The sequence below is a fragment of the Aphidius gifuensis genome, linkage group LG5, assembly GCF_014905175.1.
Source record: "Aphidius gifuensis isolate YNYX2018 linkage group LG5, ASM1490517v1, whole genome shotgun sequence".
Lineage (NCBI taxonomy): Eukaryota > Metazoa > Arthropoda > Insecta > Hymenoptera > Braconidae > Aphidius > Aphidius gifuensis.
The window spans coordinates 14,674,272-14,695,689 of NC_057792.1; the positions used below are offsets into that span (position 1 = coordinate 14,674,272).

Below are 21,418 nucleotides of genomic sequence, written 5' to 3' on the forward strand. Positions count from 1 at the left end.
ATAACCATAATCATCATTAGCCTTCAACAATAAACTACATAAAAAAATAAATAATAAAAATAAATAAAAAATTAAATCAATTATTTAAAATAAAACAAACACATTTACCAAAAAAAAAATAAAATTAGCCTTTCATTAAAATTATTGAAAATTTATTTGTTGTTTTTTGTGTTTTCAATAAATCAAGTATCATCACCTGTATATTTTTAATATTTATTTAAAAAATAATAATAAATGAACATGATAATTTCACGATTGAAAACCTTCGACACGCAATGTGTGATTATTTCATGTAACGGAGGATAATCATGGTCGAGCAGCAATATTTTGTATAAAAATAATAAAAAAAAAAAGTAACTTGTAATTCCACCACACCTATTCAAGCATTCAATTTCTAATCATACGTGATTTATTAATTTTCAATTAGTTTATTTTCCAGCCATTAGGATCAATTTGTTTTTTTTTTTTTTTTTTAAATACCTAATTTTGTTTTTGTTTTTTTATTCAAATGCGTTTGAATAACTTGCTCAAATAAAATTATTGAATACTGGTTTTTATGGATCTATTGAGGGGGCGCGATGTAAATTGCAACAAGGGGGTTTAACTGCACACATGCACAACGAGAACCAGGTGGAGGTAAAAAAAAACATACAAATAAAACAGGCATTGCAGGTGTTACTATCGACAAGAAAATATAATTTAAAAAAAAAAGTAAAATTAGCATCAAGCTGAGAATAAATAATAAAAAAATTCCATTTGCCATTTTTATGATTTAAAAATAAATAAAAGTTTATTTTTTGTATTTAAATATAACTCATCTAAATGAAACAAAAAAAAAAAAAAATGAAATTTCAATTTAAATTTACATAAAAGTATTTTTATCAACCCTTGAATGATTTTTTTATTTTTATTTTTACTAATTATTCTAAATGGATATTGAAAAAATGATAATGAACCACGCAAGGTGAGGGTGTGACTTGGCTAAATAATGTCATGATAAAAAAAATATTATTTTCTGTAAATTTAACACGAAGAAATTATTTCGTATAAATTTTTTTGGTAAATATTGAAGGTTGTTTTTTGGGGCACGATAATAGCTAGATGTTTTATCAATAATTATCATGAATAAAATAATATTTGCAATGTTTTTTTATAACAAATAAATGAAGTTTAAATTTTAAAAAAAAAATCTAAACAGTAAAATGACTATTTAAGTTTGCGCACAAGCGATGACTCGACTTAGCAGCCATGATCTAATGTTAGTATCATTCCAAAGTATATGAGTGTTGGTATTTCTCAACGCAAATTTAGATACAATTATTTGCAAGCTCATCATCTTGGTGGATTATAAATTTTTATCTTAATCTCGTGTGATTAAAATAATAAAATATCAAATTAACGAACCGACAATTATTATTATTCATTTTTAAATGCACAAACATTCCATTGATGTCATGAAGATAATTTTTTTTATATTCACAATATTTATTTGCAAATTGATAAGAAGCATATATTAAATATTAAATTATTAAAATATTATATTTGCAAATCGACAAGAGAGCCGACTACCGGCGACATGTCAAAATACCCTAGCAAAAAAATAAAAAACAAAATTAATAAAAAAATTAATTTAAAATTTAGATCAATGTTTTGCCTCAATACCCATGTTTATATGTAATTTAAATAATTCATAATAATCCCAATTTAAACACAATACTTTTGTTATTAAAAAAAAAAAATTGTAACATTTTTTTTTTTGTGAGTTTTTACTCGGGGGCGGATAAAAATACGTGGGATCCCAGGACTGTCGTTGAAAAGAGTAACACATGTCTGGCGTCGTAAAATACCAACCCAAAGACACACAAAAAAAAAAACTTGATAAAAATAAATAATATACAATGTTTATAACATTTGAGAATTAAAAAAAAAAATTTAAAACAATTATTCACTTGTTATTTTTGCTCATCTATGAGTCAACACGATGATTTTTTTTTTTCATTTACTTTTCGATGATCTTGACGTAATAATATAATAAATTGAGAATATAAAAAAAAATTGAGGACATTGAAATGTCCTCCTTCTCACTATCAACGAGAGGGTTAAACCTCAATCACACGCAATCATTTTAAATATGTGTGTGTTCACCTGGTTTATAATATATCTATCTCACTTCACTTAAAAACTGTCAAAAAAAAAAAGAAAAAAAAAAGCCGCGCATTCACAAACAATTACATTATTTTTTTTTTCTAATAATGTAGAAAAATTTACTCCAAATTAATCAACACTAGGTTTACATTAATAACTGCACAATCTTGACGACTAATAACAACAATTATTTGACGTTAAATGATAATTATTAAAAATAGAAAAAATTTTAGAATTTAATATGTATTTTTTTATTTGCTAATCGGCGACGTTTCATGCTCGTTGACCCGGAGCTCCAAAATCAAGTGCAGATGGCAATATTATTACATCAACAATAAAATATATTTGATGATTGTCATAACACAAATTGAATTTTAATAATTATCGTATTGTTGAGTATTGTTACATTGTTAATAAACAATGTATTATTATTTAATTACCTCGATAATCGACGTGCCCAATAAATTCCTCCTTGTTGTCGGCCATCTTAGCACCAGTCACTCGACACTCAAATACACTCAAATACTCATGGGTAAAAAAACAAATGAAAACTGATGAAAACGAGACACGCACACACACTGACACACACACCATCATATGCGACACAATGCGACATCTGGTGATATTTATTTCAACAAAAAATATACATGTCTTAAATGAGCTCCAATAATTTTTTTTTTTTTTTCTCCTTAATTATTAATTAATATAAATTTACAATATGAAAATTTATATTTTTATTGTTAATTATAATATTGTAAATTAATTTTTTTTTTTGTTTATAATGTAATTATATGTTTGTTTATATTATTTATTTATTTTTGTATTTTATTTTCCATCACCAGGGACGGATATTTTTTAAGGGGCATACCTGATTACTTTTTATTTAAAAAAAAATTTTTTTTTTATTTTTATTTATATTTTTATGTTATCTTTGGAAAATGTGGTGGCTCCTGTCTTATTCATCACTCTTTCAAGTTCTTCTTCATTTCCGTTATCACCATTGTCGATGACAGTACGTGAATAATTTTTTTTTAAATAAAATTTATATTTATTATTTTAATTTTAAAATACTTGACAGTTTTGTATAATGGCTGGACAAGATGTTGTTATTGTTTCTGCAGTTAGAACACCAATTGGTAAGTTGTTTTTTTTTTTTTTGGAAATATTTTAATTATGAAAATACTAATTGTTAAATAATAACTACTTGTTGCTCCAATAAATAATTATTATGAATTAAAAATTTAATTTTACTCAATAACATGCAGATTTTTTTATTATTAAAAATTTATTATTTTAAACATGATAATTGTTTAATTAATAATCATTTATTTAAATAATTTAGATGATTTTTTTTAACTTGAAACAGCTGATGATGCTGGCCCACTTTCAAATATCCCGTTATCTTTTTTTTTTTAAATCTTCTTATCTTAAATTGATTTCTATTATTTCATAGATATTTGTTTTTTATTTTTTCATATTAATAATTATATTGTTTTTATTATTTCAAGGTGCCTTTTGTAAGTCGTTGTCATCACTAAAATCTTCAGACTTGGGTAGTATTGTGATAAAAGAATGCTTAGAAAGAGCAAACTTAAAGCCATCAGATGTATCTGAAGTCATCATGGGTCAGGTAAATTTAAAAAAAATATATATTCAATTGATAAACATTGATAATAATTTAATTTTAAATTTTAAAAAGGCACTGACAGCAAATCAGGGTCAAAATCCAGCTCGTCAAGCAGCAATTAAAGCTGGGCTTCCAATAACAGTACCAGCATATTTAGTCAACATGCTTTGTGGCTCTGGATTAAAGTAAAAAAAAAATATATATCATTGTCAATCAACCAATTAACAAAAAACACAATGAAATATAAATTAATTTGATTATTTATTTTTTAGATCAATAACAAATGCTTATATGGCAATAAAAAGTGGAGAAAGTGATATTATTGTTGCTGGTGGTCAAGAAAGTATGAGTCAATGTCCCCATGCAATGTTGATTCGTGATGGTGTTAAATTGGGTGATGGGAAAATGATTGACACAATGATTTATGATGGTTTAACTGATGCATTTACAGGAGTTCACATGGGAATAACAGGTAAATTTAATATAGAAAAAAAAACCTTGAAGAAGTAATAATACTTTAAATTTATATTTTAAAGCTGAAAATATTGCAAAAGAATATTCAATAACAAGAGAAGAACAAGATCAATATGCTGCATTATCACAACAAAAAGCTGAAGCAGCAGTGACTGCTGGTTTTTTTAAAAATGAAATTGTACCAGTTGAAATTAAAAGCAAAAAAGAAACAATTACAATTGCAACTGATGAATATCCAAAATTTGGTACAACTGTGCAAGGTCTTGGAAAACTTAGACCAGTTTTTTTGGTAATAAATTTTATAATAATTAATAAATTATAAATTAATGAAAATTATTTATTTTTCTAAAGAATGATGGAACAGTTACTGCTGGTAATGCATCTGGTATTAATGATGGTGCTGCAGCTGTTGTATTGATGTCATCTGATAAAGCCAAAGAAAAAGGAATTCCAGTATTAGCTAAAATAATTGCAATTGCACAAGCTGGTGTTGAGCCAAAAATCATGGGAACTGGACCAATACCAGCAGTTGAATTAGTGGTAAATAATTTTATAAATAAAAAAATCAATTATTCATCTAATTTAAATAATTTATATTTGCAAATTTTATAACTGAATAATTTATATTATGTATTGAATTTTTTTATTTGTCGTTTCTTTTTATAGCTGAAAAAAGCAAAATGGACAAAAGATGAAGTTGATCTTTATGAACTTAATGAGGCATTTGCTGCACAGTCAATTGCTTGTTTAAAAGAATTGGGTCTTGACGCTGATAAAGTTAATGTTAATGGTGGTGCAATTGCACTTGGACATCCAATTGGTGCATCTGGAAGTCGTGTGTTGGTTACATTGATTCATTTACTTGAACGTACAGGTGGACAAAAAGGTGTTGCATCATTGTGCATTGGTGGAGGAATGGGAATTGCAATTGCAATTGAACGTCAATAATATTTTTACTGATTGATGTATTTAAATTTTTCTATAAATAATTCATTTTTAATATCAAGATAAAAATGACAGTATTTTTTTAATAAATAAAATATTACGAATTTTAATTATTAAATATAAAGATATGAAAAAAAAAATTTATTAATTATTTATACATTTAAATTATTCTAATCATTCTTGATTGTTCGTTGTTCCAATAGCTTATTAACATTTTCAAGATCTTCTTTTTGTTTTTGTTGAACTCTTTTTGATTTAAATGTTGGTCTTGATTTTTCTGATTTACCAGAACCACGTAGAGCACCAAGTTGACTATTAATAGCTGGTATTATTGGAATCTTAAATTGCAGACAAAAAAAATAATTGTAATTTAAAAAAACATCTTAGAAGAATAATAATTTCAATTGAGTTATTTAATCATTAGATTTTAGTTAGACCAAGTGGCAAAGCTGGATGATAGCCACTCTTGTTGTTTATTTTTTTATCAAAACATTCATAAGAATGATCCAATGGATTTTCAGCACAAACTTTAATTGATGGTATACAAATTTTTGAATATTTTTCAATAACATGAGTTGCAAATGAAGGATATATTACACCATCATCATCAACAATTGAAAAATATGATCCCCAATAATTTGATGTCATTGTTTTTTCATCTGGATGTATTGTTGAATCACTAATCATTCCTTCAGCATACATCTCTTCACTCACAACAACAGTATCACAATTTGCTGTTGTATTTGGTGCAAATATATCTTGAAGAATATTATCACCAAAATAAACACATTTTGGTGATTCTTTATGACATATTTTTGAGAAAAATATCATCAAATCGTTCCAATTACCCTGAGAATAAATACCACCTTGTTCTAATTGTTGTCCAGTTATTTCTTGACTCTCATCAAAGCCATCAAGAGTTAAAAATGGTCTATCACCATTAAAAAAACCAGGTTTTTTAGCAAAACAAATGACAATATCAAATAATGATCTCCAATTATTACCAAATATATAACTTGCTGTAAAACTAGCAAAATCAACATTTGATCCAGTTATTAGATAAACAATTTTATTTTGTTTTTTCATATTACTCAGCCAATCAATAATTTCTTGGCTACACTTACGAATATACTTCTCTGGCTCTTTTTTTAAATGAACAAAATAATTACCCAATTCATTTTTAAAATTTGTTCTATCATATAGACTTATTGCAGCACCAATGCAATCTTTCCAACAATCATATTTATCAAGTTTACCTCCATTTTTATCATCTAAACTATCAATAACACGACCAAATACAAGTGACATTGGCATATCAAAATAATCAAGTAATGCACGTATACGTGATGACCATTCACCATTCCATGTATCAAGTGGATTATTTGCAAATGCATCAGAAGCTTCCCATCTTTTATTTGGATAAACCAATTTAATTTCATCACTTGTCATGAGTTTTGTTCCATGTGTAGCTTTTATTATTTCTCCACAATTATTAATACGTAATATATTACCTTTTTCCATATCAATTATCAAACCTTTCAACAAAAAATTTAAATCTTTTGATAATGGTTGATACAAAAATTTGGCACAATAATTTTTTTCTTCAACCATATATTTAGCCATTGCATTGTACTCCAACTCAACCATGTTTGTCACATTGTACCAGAGCAAAGTATGATCCAGATCGAAACCAATGCAATCGTAATCACTAAATTTAAATGAACACATTTTTCGATAATTTGAGGTTAGTGTTTATCCTGATATTTAAACTGGAATTTTTCCTATTGTCTGATGACAGTTTATTATTTATTTTTTTTTAATTAAAATTAATTTGTTGCTGATTGAGATGATAATGTTGATTGGCTGTTTTGTTTTTTGTTTGCAATAATAATTATTGTCAATGTGTCAATAGAAGAAAACAATGACGATGCAAGTTATTAAGATAATAATAATAATGATAATGTCTAACAAAATCAAATGAGTGAAATAACTCGAATGAAAAAAAGGAAAGAACAGCTGATAAAATAAAACTTACATTTGGAGGGATGTGAACAAGACGTATATTTCTTGAATGAACAAAAAAAATGTCGTATTTAAATTTATCACCTCTTGGATCCGTGAAAATACAATTTTTCATAACAATATTCATAAATCTAAATAAACAAAATAAACAATAAGACATAGTCATAACAAAAAATTAAAACAATTGTATCAACTAACCCATCAGCTTGTTCAATTAATCCATAGATTGATGATTCATTTCGAAGATCAACTGTTGTTTTTTGTCCTTCAACAGCTTTTAATAATATTGATAAACTATTGTAAAATAAATTTTTCTCTTTTCCAGATATTCGTCCATCAAGATTTGGATCCATATTTGCATTTGTTTGTTTACATTTGTTTGTTGCTGTTTGTTGTTGCTCTCTCACTTCTTTGAAGCTGTTCTTGATAATTGAGATTTCTATTTTGTCGATAGACTATGGAGGGTATTTTTTTTTTTTTTTTTGAAAAAGTAGATTTTATTTCAAGTAGAAAAAAAAAATAATTGATATAGTTGCTTTATTTTCAGTTTGATTGATTTTCATTTAATTTTCACAACAAAAGATGAAATTTTAAGTTGAATTAACTTTTTTTTTATTCCACAAAATATTATTTCTTTTAAAAAAATTATAAAATAAAAAAAAAAGCGTGGATTTCTTGTAAATTTGTATCTTAAATGTCAATTTTTTTACGTTTTTTTAAATCTATATGATTATAACATATGATAAATATTTTTTGATAAATTTATTATTTGAACAATGTAAAAGATATGAATAATAATTTACTATATGAGAATGTCGAATGAGATCGTGGTCAAGTAGGCAAACCGCTGTATTATTGCTGCGATGTCCTATGTCTGTCCATCCTGAGTTCAATCCCAGATCTACTAGACTCCATAGGGTAGTCGATTGTTCTTGAATATACTTATGTGGTTTCTATTACTAATTTAGTTTTATGAGTGGGGCAAATACTTTCTGGCATTAAACAAGTGGAGGGCACAAACTCCTCTACACTTGTTCAATGCGAAAGGGTATTTGCCCCAAACACCTTTTGCAAAAAAAAACACGAATTTAAACACTAAAATCACCCTGATTTTACTGAAGCATTTGCAATTATAGCTGGTAAATTTTTTAATCGCTATTCTATATGGAAATGATTATTATTTTTTTTTTTAAATTTAGAGAAGCCTCAATTTTTTCAGTGAACAGGCCTTTTCTAGTAGTAATTGTTTCTAAAAACACCAACACTTGTATTAACAACAAGAATTATAGATCCTACACTTAATAATTATGAATTGTTTTATAAATCATTCAAGTTTCCTACAAATCAAGCCATCTACATTTTATATTTAAAAAAAAAAAAAAATTTAATCTAAACTACCCTCATTGTTCTAAAAAATTTCACAATAAATATCTTACTTTAATAATACAAAAAAATAAATAAAAAAAAAATAAAAAATAGGACAACATTAAATTTGTCCATCGATGCAAAAATAATTTACTTTTATTTTAAAATAAAATCTCAAACTTTATTTGCCCATAAAATCTTTATTTTTCTTCTTTAAACTTTTCTAAATAAAAAAATAAAAATGAAATAAGCTCCACCTTGAACACGAGCATCATCATCATCATCGATTAAATCCAACTATATGTCTATAATATTGGCGCACGTGGAGTAGACTTGGTATTTTTCTTGTTTTATTTTTCTTTCATAGAGTCACGGTCTCGGTCATCGTTTCCAATTCTACAGTGCATCCAACACGTGCACTCAATATAATATAATTTACCTACACCCATACATATATCCTCATCTCGAATACCATTTGTCTGGCAACATTAACAAACGAACGGTCCTCATACATACGCTGCTCGCTGCATGTATATTCAAGTTTTTATGTTTTTTAAAAAACCGCAGTTACGGTACATATATATTTATAGCTGTATATATATATCATATATACAATGTGTAACAGCAATAGTACATAATGGAGTAATAAAAAGTGGGGAGGGTTACGTACGGTCGAAAGAAGGTCGCGACTCTAGCTTTGGTGTATATACCGGTGAAGGACACCGCTCCTTTTCGTCTACTATAACACAAATATTATATCAAAGTGGGGATTTGTGATACACGTGCGAGGTCCTCTACCTCCATATCTATATACCAATATACATAGCTATATATATATATATATACTTACACTACACACAATTAATATACTTAATTTTTACAGTATCGCAACTCGTTAACCAATTTATTTTATTTAATTAAAAATACTCAAAATTTAATACAAGAAATTATGATCAATTTTTTTAGATTTTCATGATTGATATTGTCAATTTATTATGCATGGATATATATCTTGTTATGATAATGGTAATTTAGAATTATTTGAAATATATTTCATTTGTAAATAAAAGTTGATGGAATATGTACTTAGGAAGTGAGTCAAAACGGATCAAATAAAACGGCTCTCCCTTTTGTACTATTTTTTTCGTTTATTTTTTTTATTGATTGTTGCTGAAATGTGTATTGATAGAAACGTGAGAAAAATATTTAAGAAAAGCATTTGGAATATGATGATGATGATGGCTATTCGTGCGAAAATAAAATCACGATGATTGAATTTTTTTTTTTTTTTTTGAAATTATTTTATCGTTGATGTAATTGAGATATTAAATTTTTTTTTTTATACAGATGTTAATGGGATTATCTTGAGGATATGATTTAGTATTGATATAATGTGATTACATTAATTGATATTCGTTTGATTATTTTTTTTTCCGGCTTATTAATTTGTAAAAGGAAAAAATTCTTTTTAATTTTTTTGCTTGTGATCGTTAATTTGTTATGCTGAATTGGTTTGAAATTTTTTTAATGAGACGAATATATGTGATGATAATTTTTTCCATGTATTATATTTTACGACGTTGTATTTTCCAAATATATCGTGATGAAAAAAATATTTTTAATAGCTTTGAATACTTGGTATTTTATTTTTATTTATTTATGTTTTTTCTATTATACTATTACATTTCATTTTTTATTGTTATATTTTATTTTTCCTGGCTGACACGTGTCAAATAATAGACCAAGTTATTTATCGTGCAAAAAAATTATTTCAAATGAAATTATAAATATTAAAAATTAATTTTAAATAAATATTAATTCAAGTAAAAAAAAAAAAAAAAAAACCAATTCTATTCTTTAAAACTAGGTCAATATAATTATTTTAATTTTTAATATAATTTTGTTTTTTTTTTTAAATTAAAAAATTGTTTTTAACGTAAAATCTCAAGTAATTTATTTATTTTTTCTTTCAATTTTAAACCCAAGCACTTGATTTAGAGAAAAAAAAAATATATAAATAAATGGTAAAATAATTTTTTCATTTTTATATAATAGTTTTATCAGAATAAAATAAAATCAAAAAATATACAAACGAGGTTATTGACCCGAGAAAAAAAACTACATAGAATAAAAAGAAATATATGAAAAAAAAAAAAAAAAAAAAAAAATTTATTAAAGTATCAAGATTATTTAGATAGATTGATGAAGTATCATCCAGTGACCTCATGTCCATCACGTCAAATATAATCAAATTAAAAATTTTATATTAAAAAAAAAATATATAAACACACATTAGAAAAATACGAGTGTTAGATATAAATCTAAGACACGTATGCCAATTAAATTTAATTTTTTCCTTCTTCATCAACACGTGCGTAGATATTTTATACATTGTATGTTGTATGACGATTTTGTATATATAATCATCATCGCAATCTGCAATTTCCACTTGTGGCAAGTGTACAGCCTTCACATCACATGTCCTTTAAACAATTCGTCCTTGCACTACACGTGTCACACTATTTACTATTATTAATTTCTTCATTTTTTCATTGTTGTAAATTAGTATATATTCATAAAACAAAATCAATTTACTGATTGATAGTTTAAATAAAAATAAACTTTTTTTTTTTTCTATTCAAGAAATTCATCTTAACACGTGTTCGAAACATTTGAATAAAGTCAGTTAGACTAAAATCGATTGAGCTTTTTATACATAGTCTAATCTAATTTAAAAATCGAAACAACTGAATGAAGTTAAAAATAAAACACTAAAGTACTATTTTTTTTTTAAATTAAAAATATATTTTGGTTTGTTTTTAATTTAAATTTATTTGATAAGTTCAAATCTTATCATTGTTATCATTTAAATGCATTAAAAATAACGCTGCAATTTAAAATTGACCTTGAGTAAAAAAAAACAACATTTAAAAATGAAAAATAAATATGCAAATATATTAATTAGCATATAATTAATTTTTAATTTTAGTATTTAAATTATAATCGATGATTATTTGTGGTATATTTAATTTTTGCATATTCATCTTTCATCAAATGTCATGATTTATTATTTTAGAAATATATTGTTACTCGTGTCACACTTTAAAGTAATAGTGTGTGACGCACATACACTGATTCACCAGGCATCACTTTGAAAAGTTCTTCAAGAGCAAAAAAAAAAATATAATAATGTTAGAAAAATAATCTATGATGAAAGACATTTGGGGAATCTGTAAATATCTGTGACACGTGTGTCCTATTATCGTTAGGTCACGTTGAACATTTTTTAAACGTTATTCATTTTTTAATAATTATCATAAATACATGATAAAGAATTTTATATTTTTATTTCTATTTATCACATACATATTTTATTTTTTTTTTACCAACTTCCTAAATAATAAAAAAAAACATTTATTTTTCATTGCAAATTTAAAAAAGTAAAAAAAAATATTTTTTGCATAACAAACAAATATATTTTTGTTATTGCAATAATAAATTCTTCAGAGAATTTAAAAAAATATATTTTTTTAAAGCTACCATTAAATTTACAATCTAAAAAATTAATAAAATATTTACCATCACACACAGTAGCCTAAATCAACAATTAAAAAAAAAATAATCCAGGTGTATTTTTTTTTTCTATCAAAGCTAATATTAAAAAATCATTGTCAATCTGAATAATTTTCAAAACATAATTTAATAAACAAAAAATATATTCATTTGCATATTAATTACCTAAAAATTAATATATTAATTTCAATATTTAAATTAAATGAAATTTTTTTATCATAAATTTTTAGCATAGTCATCAATTGACCTACCTTTTTATGACTAATTGCAATCTTATGAATTTAAATACTCAACAAAACACATAAATATAAATATAATAATCAAAAAATTAAATAAAAAAAAAATCTTTTTCTGGTCAAATGTAGTAGGGATACACGTGCCGCACGTTTATAATCCGAATCTTAATTATTATTATTGTTGTTATCATTATTATATTATTGTTATTATTATTATTATTATTATTAAGCTCGACTGCAATGAAGCACCCGTGCGCGCGATGATATCTTCTCCCCTCTTAACGTCATTTTAACTCCCCCTTAAAAAATACTCCCCTTATCGGTCTCATCGTGAAAACATTCTCTCTGTGTGTTCCCCTATTTTTTATATATATATGCCTAAAATTGAAAGAGAGAGAGAGAGAGAGATGACAAGAGCGGAAAAAAAAACGTGAAAAAGAGAGAGGGAAAAGTCGCGGAGTAATGCCAGTCTCGCGAGTTACTGTTGAGTTGAGTTCAAGTTGGACAACCACGATAATATCTGTCAGTTTGAGTGTGTTTCTCTAATCACTTGTATTACCTAACAATATTCTGCTCGATAATATTATTCTTATTATTTTTTTTTTTTTAAATTATTTATCATTTTTTTTTTTTTTTATTGTTATTTGAGATACACGTGTTTGATCTTTAATAAGTCATTTAAATAAAATTATAAAAAAATTAATTTTAAATTATTTTTATAAGCAAAATTTAATTTGTTTATTGATTTTTTTGAATAAATTATAACAAGTGGTTATTAGCAATAATTTACTCCAAATTGACTTAGATTATATATATGAATTTTTTTTTTTGAGTGATTTTTTTTTTCGATTAGACAATTTTGTATAATAAAAGTGGAAAATTTATATTTGTGAACTGTATTTTTATTGGCTTATAAAAATAATTAAGACACAGTGACAGGTGATTGACCGATGATTTTTGGTCGTTACTATACAGCATACTGAATTGAATTTGACTGATTTTTTATCACCACATTTTTTTATTCACGCACGCAATATAATTTTAGTAAGTAATGTCTGTATTTAAGCTATTTTTTTTATTTCATTTTATATTTATTCTCTTTTAACATTGCGTATATATTTTATTGCGGTCACTGAGATATTGCGTACATGTAAAAATACACGTACTTGAGTAGAACAAAATATCAAAGAGCTTACTATTTTGTCATTCAATATTACATCACCCGGTCAATGAACCCTTGAGAAAAATTAAAAATATAAAAAATTACGTTATATCGTATTTAATTTTTTGCTCATAAATCAATTACATCAATGAAAAAAAAAAAACAAATTTCATAATTTTAAATAGTACACAGATCTGTATATTCTTCAGAGAAAAATTTACGTATCTTTTTTTTGACACCTGATAATACGCGACCAACAAACCCATATTAAAAATTTTCCTAAAGATTAAAGTAAAAATTATACATAAAACTATGTTTAAAAAAAATATATTTTTCTATATCATTGATAGTTTATGAAATAATAAAAGAGCCTAGAAATAATAAAAATCAGAACAATGGTTTTATTTTTTTTTGTTCAAAGTGAAAGGGGAATAGAGAGAGTGTCAAAAAGCCACTGAAATATTTTTCACGTCCGACGTATATAGTAGAAAAATACGCATTTTTATTTGTCGCGTTACGAGATTGTATGTATATATGTATTAAAAAGAGAGTATGGGGCAATGTCGGGGCAACGACCCTTCGTTGATGCCGCCACGTGTACGATGTACCTTCCAATTTCTTCTTCCTTTTCACACACAAACATATGTATTATTAAACACATATATATATCCATCGAGCAGACATGTCATGGGGATGCTATGGGGTAGTTTTCCGAATCCAACTACTGTATACATTTTTGCAACTGAATTTTTTTCAACTCATCTCTTCTCGAAAGCGACTCTCCGTAACACTCCGTAAATATTTTTTACATATATATTTATCAAACTCGCGTAAATTCAAATACTTTTTTATATATTTCTTTTATATTTTCATATTTTAAAAACATCAATTTCAATAAAAAATCATGTAATATATTAATTTTTTTATCCAGTAAAATCAGGAACAGGAAATAAATAATAACCAAGTGAAAAAAGTAAAAAAAAAAACGACAAATGTCTCTTGTTAAACATGTACACTGATATCTATAATACAGTCTATATGTGAATGTGTAATAAAAAAAAAAAAAAAAAACTAAAGAATAGGTCACACGTGGAAGCTTAAACATCGCACTTTTTTTTTTTTTTTTATATTCCATTCTCATGTAACATGTAATCAAATACTTTGTCGTATATTTTTTTTATTATTTTTGCATTTCGAAAGGATCGCGTTTTTTATTTCTTTGTAGAAATGATTTCGATTTTTTTTTTTCGAAATATAATTTCGATTCGAAAAAAGCGATGATGTTTCGATTTTAATTTTTGGGTATATTTTTTTTTATATTAATTTAATTATTTAGTAATTTCAAAAATGATTATTCATTAAGAATTTTTTTTTTTTGGATATAATATTTTATTTTTATTAATTTTTTTATACGTGGAATGTAATGAGATAAGGTAATTAAAATATGCAGGTGTTTTTTGAGACGAGTCAAATTGCATCGTAATATTTTTTTATTGTTTGTTGAATTTTTTAATTGTGATTTATTTTTTATTTTTTCAGCTGAGTGGCTTATTGTGTTGTGAGCATTAAAATGCATTTAACAAATAATACTGTGAAAAATATATATATATCAAACAAACTGACACGTGCCTCTTTGTTTTTTATTATTTTTTATTTTTTTATTTGTCGTTTATGTATATATGCGATTCAACTTGAAAAATCCAGAAATATCTTAGTGTTTATTTCGAATTTTCACGACAATGTTTTCGTATGAAAATTAATGGAGAAAAAATTCTAAAGTAATTTTTCACGAGGGGTAGTTTGAGGACAATTTATTAGTCTCGATAATTTAATGAAACTTTTACAAAAAAGATTTTGAAAAAGCTACATGGAATAATTTTCAAGGAGAAATAAATTTCTCATTTTTTAAAATATTTAAATACAGAAAAATTTTCAAGTACATAAATAATTATTTCGAAATTTAAAAAGAAATAAAATTTATTATAAATAAAAATATATAAATATAAATTTTTTTATTCTTCCTTAAAAATATAAATGACTCATTTTAACTCATTAATTTAAAATTGCATTTTAATTTCCTTATTATTCAAAAAATAAAAAATTAAATAAACACACAAATATTGTTAAATATTTCTTGATAAAAATATGTTTACAATTTTTATCTCTTTATTATTTTTATGACACGTGTATTTTAAAATTCAATATTTGGAAAGACTACGTTCAAGTATAATTCAAGTTCACCATTTGACATTTTACGATAAAATTGAAGGTCACAAAACGCGTCGGCGGAAATGCAATTGAGGGATGTGGGTGAAAATTTATACTCAATTTTTATTATTATTCCACAACTAGGGGTATAAAGCTATTATTTTAAATTATTAGTATTTTTTTTGCTCTATACAAAGAAAATTCTAGAGGAAAATTCAATTTACCAATGAAAAAAACAAAAGAGACCATTGTTGATGTGAACCATTGTCTGGCTATAATAAATAAACAAAAACAAAAAAAAAAATAAATAAATAATGTTCAATAAATCAATCAGCACACAATGTTAATCCTCCCACTTTTTTTTATTCTCATTTTATCCCCATCTCAGTAACGAAATCCCCAAAAAAATTCATGTTTTAATTTTTTTTTTCCATCGCATTTCCACGCCCACGACACGTGCAGACAAACACAGAAGTACATTACCACACAATTAAACACTTCTTCAAGTGCTTCTAGCCAGAATAAAAATAAAATAAATTAAAATATATAAATTATAATAATAAAACTATTGCCAAATAGAATTAAACATGTTTAAAGATAATTTATAAAAATGAGGGTGCAAAAAACCATCAAAAAAAAAAAACAATTAAATTATTTAAATTATTTTTTGATAAATATTAGTATAGTAGTAAATAAATTTACATTAAATCACTATTTTTAGCATAAATTTGAATATGAAATTGACCTCTAATATAATAATTTCAAATTCCTAAATTTTTTTTAAAATTTATATCTATTTTTTTTTATCTCCAAATAAGAAATATGAAAAAAAAATAATTTATGTTTCGTTGAAATTAAAAAAAAAATTCATTAGAGTATAAAAAAGGGAAAAAAAAATTAGGACAAGTTTAAGATCATGTTAACACGTGCGTAAAGCTTTCAAAAAACTCAAGTTTTATTTAAAATTAAAATTAGAAAAAATAAAATTAAAATTAACTCAACTCGTGACAAAAAAAAAAAAATCATGTACTTATATATTCTTCAAACGTGTTTTTATAATTTTATTAAAAATATATTTTTTTTTTATCACCCTACACGTGTATCTATGAGGTTCAAGGTCGTAAGATGTTCCAGTTGTCTGAATATCAAAAGAAAATAATAATTGCAATTTTATTAATCCAGTTGTAAACATAGAAATAAATATAAAATTTAAAATAGATAAATTGTAGAAGAGTTAATACTGTCACATCTATTTCTTATCTATAAATCAGTGAAAAAAAAAGATGAATTTAAAAAAAAAACACGATGAAATATTCAAGTTCAAGGATGAAATAAAAATAATCGAAATATTTCTCCTTTTTTTTCTCTATATAATTTTTCATTACGCTTGGAATGATATTTATTTGTGTTATTTAATTGTTGTTAATTTGAGTTGTGTTTTTATTGAATTGCAGATAATCTAAAAGACAATGGCACCAACAGTTTGCATGTCAGACATGCCAACAACAAGAGCTGATGCACCATCCAGAAGACTGCGAAATAAAAATGGCATAACAAGACATTCAAGAATGGAATTTAAATACATTGATAATATCAAAACAGAAGTACACGATAATAATAACACTGAAAATATAACAGAAAATTCAAATAATTGGAGCAACAATTGTGATTATAATGTTGAAAGATTTTTATCGAAATATCATTTATCAAGCAATCAACAAAATGAACAGTGGAAAATAATTATGAAACGTCGAAGAGGTAAATTAATAAATTTTACAATAATAATTATAAAATTAATATTCATTACAATAAATTTTAAATATATTTAATTTTTATTTACAGGACTTTTAGAAATAGCAGCTCGTACTATTGCTCTAATACATCGTAATAATATTTTTCAAAAAAAAGTTGATGCTTTACGATATGAAACACAAGATTATTATCTTCAATCATCAATATATGATAATAATAAAAAAAATAATATTAGTAATGAAATTAATTGTAAATTTCCAAATAATCAATCAACAAATATTTGTGATAAAAATGATAGTAATTTAATAACAAGTATTGAAAATAATTACAATAATAAATCAGAAAATTGCATTTATCCAGATTCCGAAAGTGATCATGATACTTCTGATGAATCAGATCGTTAAAATACTTGTGTATTTAATTTCAGCCTACATATTTCATTTTTTTTTTTAAATAAAAAATATGTAATATTTATCACTATATATACACATTCACAGAGTACTTACAAACTATCTCATTTCATATCAAAATAATTTTTTAAAGCTCCCAAAAAAAACAAAGAAATTTATGTAAATAATTATTTCGAAAAAAACGATAAATTGAATTTGTCTAGAGAAGAAAAAAAAAAGGATGAAAATAATGTCTGATCAATTTTATTATTTAGCTAATTAATTTTACATTTAGGCTATTTATACAGACAAATTCGAAAAAACATTACCATATTATTGTTAATAAATAAAATAATAATTAATATATTATTTTAATAATAATAGAATATTAAAAAGTAAATTTAAATAAAGCTAAAGCAATTTCGAAAGAAAATGAAAATTTGACTGTTTTTCGACAAATAAATAATGTAAAGAAAAAAAAATAAATAATTAATTTTGAAAATGGTATTAATTTGATTGGATAATGATGAATCTTGTGCCTAATTTTGTTTGCAAATGATGATTCAAGCTAAAAAACTAAACAGCAATACTATATTAATAAAATATAATAATAATAATAAAAGTATCATGATTATTCTCTTATCGAAAAGACACTTATTGCGGTAAAAAAAATAATAGATGCTTTATCGAAATTATCACAAAAAAAATAAATATACACACGTACGAGTATATCACTTTCTATTTGTATTACAAACGATGTTAATCCTCTTATATTCAAGGTCATGTGTATTTTAAAATTATCAGATAAATAAAATAAATAAACAATTGATTGTTTTTGTTTAAACAACAATCAGTATTTATTTATTTTAAATATTCATGTGATATGAAATTTTGTCATATCACAATATTTTTTGTATACAATTATTATTAATTTATAATATTATTATTTAGTAAAAAATAAATCATAAGTCATTGAGAAAAGAAAATAAATAATACATAATAAGAAATGATTTAAAAATTGATTATCAATTGCTTGGAAATATTGAGTACACATACTGTTAAAAAAAAAAAGAAAAAGGTGATTAGATAATTTATTTATTAATAATAATATTTTCAATAATGAAAAATAAATAATTACTGCATTAACTCCTTCAAGTATTACATGAATTAAAATATTATCAATAATAATAATCTGTAAATTAAGTAGTCTGAATTAAAATGAATAAATGAAAAAAAAAATTTGAAAAAATAAATTTATTTAAATGATGATGATTTCATTAACAATTTAAATATAATTTATACATATTGTGTTTTTTTTTTTTCTTATAATTTTGGCAAATTCATTGGTGTGCATCTGGTGTTCGTGAAAGAAGAACAACAAGTACCCAGAATTGTAATAAACCAATATACATAATGATAAAAATTCTGGCAAGTGGATATCTTCGTAAAAAAACACCAATTCTAACACTAATTGCATCTAGCGATGAGTAAGCTCTCTTGACTCTTCTAGTAACACTTGTGTCAAATGGTGATTCAACCATAAAAGTTGGTAATCGAGCTTTGACATCATCAGTGTCATTGACATTCAATGGTTTCTTTAAATTATTTAAAACTTTTCTATAATTTTCTTCAATTCTTTCTAGCTGTAATCTCAATGCATTTTTTTCAGTTGTCAATGATTCAAGCTCAATTTGTTTTGATACAAGTGTTTTAGTTAATGTTGTTAATCTCATTTCAACAGCACTTGATGGTGTACTAACTGCTGATAATTGTGAACGTAATTTTGTTATTTCAATATCTTTCATTTTTAATTTATCATTGTAATTTGTTAGCTGTATTGTTAATTCATTTTTAAGATTTCTAACTTGATCAGATTGTTGCCTTGAATCTTCTTCAGCTTCAATACGTTTTTTTCTTTCAATTATTAAATTTTCTTGTATTTCTCTATTTGCATTATCATATTTACGATATGTTTCTTCAATTTTAATATCAGCATTTATTAATTCTTCTTTTGATACTTTAAGTTGTTCAATGTAATTTTGATTTTCCGATCTTAGCAATGTACATTCTTGACGTAACTGATTTAATTCCATTGTTATTGATGTTGAACTTTCGTAATTACCATCAGAATTATTTATTCTTAATTCATTTATTAATTTTTCTTTTTCTTGTAATGTTTTAATTGCTCTTGCACGATGTTTTTCTAACTCCTGTCTAGATGATTGTAAATCATTTCTTGTTCTTTCAATACTATTTTCTAAATCATTAATTTTTTTTGATAATTTTAAATTATTCATATCTTTTTCTTGTAGTTTTTCCTTTAACAATAATATTATTTTTTGATTATCTGTATTTTGACGAGTTAAATAATTATTTTGTTCTTCAAAATTAACTTGTATATTATTTGGTTTTTTTTTGGAATTTAATTTTTTCGATGATTGTGTCAAGTGTTCAATTTGTTGACGTTGTTGATTTAATTTGTATTCATATTCACGACGTTGTGATTCTAATTTACTCAACATTCCTTCTTGTTCACTTTCAATTGTTTCATCAACATGAACAGCAACAAGTAGCTCATTATTTAATCTTTCAATTTCATCACGTAATAATTTATTTTGGCTTTTAAGATCATTTGAATTATTTATATTTAAATCATCTAAATTTTGTACTTCAATAAGTGTTGGTGAATAATCTGGTGATGAACATTCACTGTAACTTGAATATTCTGAGCCTTTATGATCAGAATTATCAACAGATATTGATGACGATGATGATGTCATTGGCATTGTTGTTGTTGCTGATGGTGGTGATGGTAACATTGTATTTATAACAACACTTTCACTTTGTTGTTGTTGTTGTTTTGTTGGTGTATTTAAATAATTAATTAATTCTTCATCTAAAATTGTCTCATGTGATTCTGGTTGATATGATGGACGTATAAATTGTGCTGATCTTGATGGTGATTCCGTTGTGAAATTATTAGTACTCGTGTCTGTTGTAAAGCTAATTAAAAAATAAATAAACAAATGAATAATAATTACTCAATAATTAGTTGTTTGTTGTTATTATTTTTATACTAACTTGTCACAAGTGATATCAGTCAGCTGATTATCTGGTTCAATATCATACTTGTCTTTACTCAAAACTGCTGCTGTATTTTTATCAATTTTATTTAATAAATTTTCAGCTTTACCAGCAAGACCTGATATCCAGGCCATTTTAATTTTTAAATTATAATTATATGATGCTTATTATTAAATTAATATTTACATAAAAATATATATTTATTTACTTTGAAAGTAGAAACTTGGCATTTGACATATGAAAGTTACACGTACATAATAAAAATAATAATGACAATATGACATTTTTGTTGTTTGTTTTTTTTTTTTTTATTTCAACACAAAACAGTGTCATCTTGATTGTTTTTATTAAAGTTTTTTACACCACACCCAAGCTTCTTTATCCACACCAATTTTGTATTTTAAAATTTAACCGTTTGTAAGGATGTCAGCACCAG

At 24.5% G+C, this 21,418-nt stretch overlaps 6 protein-coding genes across 13 annotated transcripts in view; 2 read left to right on the top strand and 4 right to left on the bottom strand.

Moving 5' to 3' along the window:
* The window catches only part of LOC122857705 (MAP7 domain-containing protein 2), an 87,162-nt gene extending 84,425 nt beyond the window's left edge, over positions 1 to 2,737 (bottom strand). For 6 of the 8 annotated variants that reach the window (XM_044160029.1, XM_044160022.1, XM_044160034.1 and 3 more), the window contains exon 1: positions 2,586 to 2,710. In XM_044160029.1, coding sequence (XP_044015964.1) covers positions 2,586 to 2,631 — 46 coding nt within the window. In that variant the 5' untranslated portion in view covers positions 2,632 to 2,710. Of the gene's footprint in view, positions 1 to 2,585 lie in introns of all 8 variants that reach the window. The other 2 variants (XM_044160035.1, XM_044160031.1) reach the window with 2 other exon arrangements.
* A 340-nt stretch (positions 2,738 to 3,077) lies between these two features.
* LOC122857721 (acetyl-CoA acetyltransferase) lies at positions 3,078 to 5,267 on the top strand. The gene is made up of 8 exons (XM_044160053.1): positions 3,078 to 3,157; positions 3,224 to 3,281; positions 3,654 to 3,775; positions 3,845 to 3,957; positions 4,045 to 4,244; positions 4,309 to 4,535; positions 4,598 to 4,786; positions 4,913 to 5,267. The coding sequence occupies exons 1-8, from the start codon at positions 3,152 to 3,154 to the stop codon at positions 5,192 to 5,194; spliced, it is 1,197 nt and encodes a 398-aa protein (XP_044015988.1). The 5' UTR covers positions 3,078 to 3,151; the 3' UTR covers positions 5,195 to 5,267.
* Positions 5,268 to 5,276: 9 nt separating this feature from the next.
* LOC122857722 (U7 snRNA-associated Sm-like protein LSm10) lies at positions 5,277 to 7,619 on the bottom strand. The gene is made up of 3 exons (XM_044160054.1): positions 7,412 to 7,619; positions 7,227 to 7,344; positions 5,277 to 5,529 (listed from the first exon to the last, which is right to left on the bottom strand). The coding sequence occupies exons 1-3, from the start codon at positions 7,564 to 7,566 to the stop codon at positions 5,362 to 5,364; spliced, it is 441 nt and encodes a 146-aa protein (XP_044015989.1). The 5' UTR covers positions 7,567 to 7,619; the 3' UTR covers positions 5,277 to 5,361.
* On the bottom strand, positions 5,523 to 7,206 carry LOC122857720 (5'-nucleotidase domain-containing protein 1). The gene has a single exon (XM_044160051.1). It carries the CDS (start codon positions 6,917 to 6,919, stop codon positions 5,612 to 5,614), a length of 1,308 nt encoding a protein of 435 aa, XP_044015986.1. The 5' UTR covers positions 6,920 to 7,206; the 3' UTR covers positions 5,523 to 5,611.
* A 5,140-nt stretch (positions 7,620 to 12,759) lies between the features above and the next one.
* LOC122857724 (GATA zinc finger domain-containing protein 8-like) lies at positions 12,760 to 19,201 on the top strand. Its single transcript, XM_044160056.1, has 3 exons — positions 12,760 to 13,431; positions 17,212 to 17,515; positions 17,600 to 19,201. The coding sequence occupies exons 2-3, from the start codon at positions 17,227 to 17,229 to the stop codon at positions 17,911 to 17,913; spliced, it is 603 nt and encodes a 200-aa protein (XP_044015991.1). The 5' UTR covers positions 12,760 to 13,431; positions 17,212 to 17,226; the 3' UTR covers positions 17,914 to 19,201.
* On the bottom strand, positions 19,141 to 21,374 carry LOC122857723 (golgin-84). The gene is made up of 2 exons (XM_044160055.1): positions 20,980 to 21,374; positions 19,141 to 20,901 (listed from the first exon to the last, which is right to left on the bottom strand). The coding sequence occupies exons 1-2, from the start codon at positions 21,114 to 21,116 to the stop codon at positions 19,239 to 19,241; spliced, it is 1,800 nt and encodes a 599-aa protein (XP_044015990.1). The 5' UTR covers positions 21,117 to 21,374; the 3' UTR covers positions 19,141 to 19,238.
* Positions 21,375 to 21,418: the final 44 nt, after the last annotated feature.

Coding starts and splice junctions, on each gene's coding strand:
- LOC122857721 (XM_044160053.1), top strand. Junction 3,282..3,653: donor TGCAGTTAGAACACCAATTG/GTAAGTTGTTTT, acceptor TATTATTTCAAG/GTGCCTTTTGTAAGTCGTTG. Junction 3,958..4,044: donor CTTTGTGGCTCTGGATTAAA/GTAAAAAAAAAA, acceptor TTTATTTTTTAG/ATCAATAACAAATGCTTATA.
- LOC122857720 (XM_044160051.1), bottom strand. CDS start 6,919: ATGTGTTCATTTAAATTTAGTGATTACGATTGCATTGGTTTCGATCTG.
- LOC122857722 (XM_044160054.1), bottom strand. CDS start 7,566: ATGGATCCAAATCTTGATGGACGAATATCTGGAAAAGAGAAAAATTTA. Junction 7,345..7,411: donor TTAATTGAACAAGCTGATGG/GTTAGTTGATAC, acceptor TTGTTTATTTAG/ATTTATGAATATTGTTATGA. Junction 5,530..7,226: donor TTGTTCACATCCCTCCAAAT/GTAAGTTTTATT, acceptor CTGCAATTTAAG/ATTCCAATAATACCAGCTAT.
- LOC122857724 (XM_044160056.1), top strand. CDS start 17,227: ATGGCACCAACAGTTTGCATGTCAGACATGCCAACAACAAGAGCTGAT. Junction 17,516..17,599: donor AATTATGAAACGTCGAAGAG/GTAAATTAATAA, acceptor TTTTATTTACAG/GACTTTTAGAAATAGCAGCT.
- LOC122857723 (XM_044160055.1), bottom strand. CDS start 21,116: ATGGCCTGGATATCAGGTCTTGCTGGTAAAGCTGAAAATTTATTAAAT. Junction 20,902..20,979: donor ACTGATATCACTTGTGACAA/GTTAGTATAAAA, acceptor TTTTTTAATTAG/CTTTACAACAGACACGAGTA.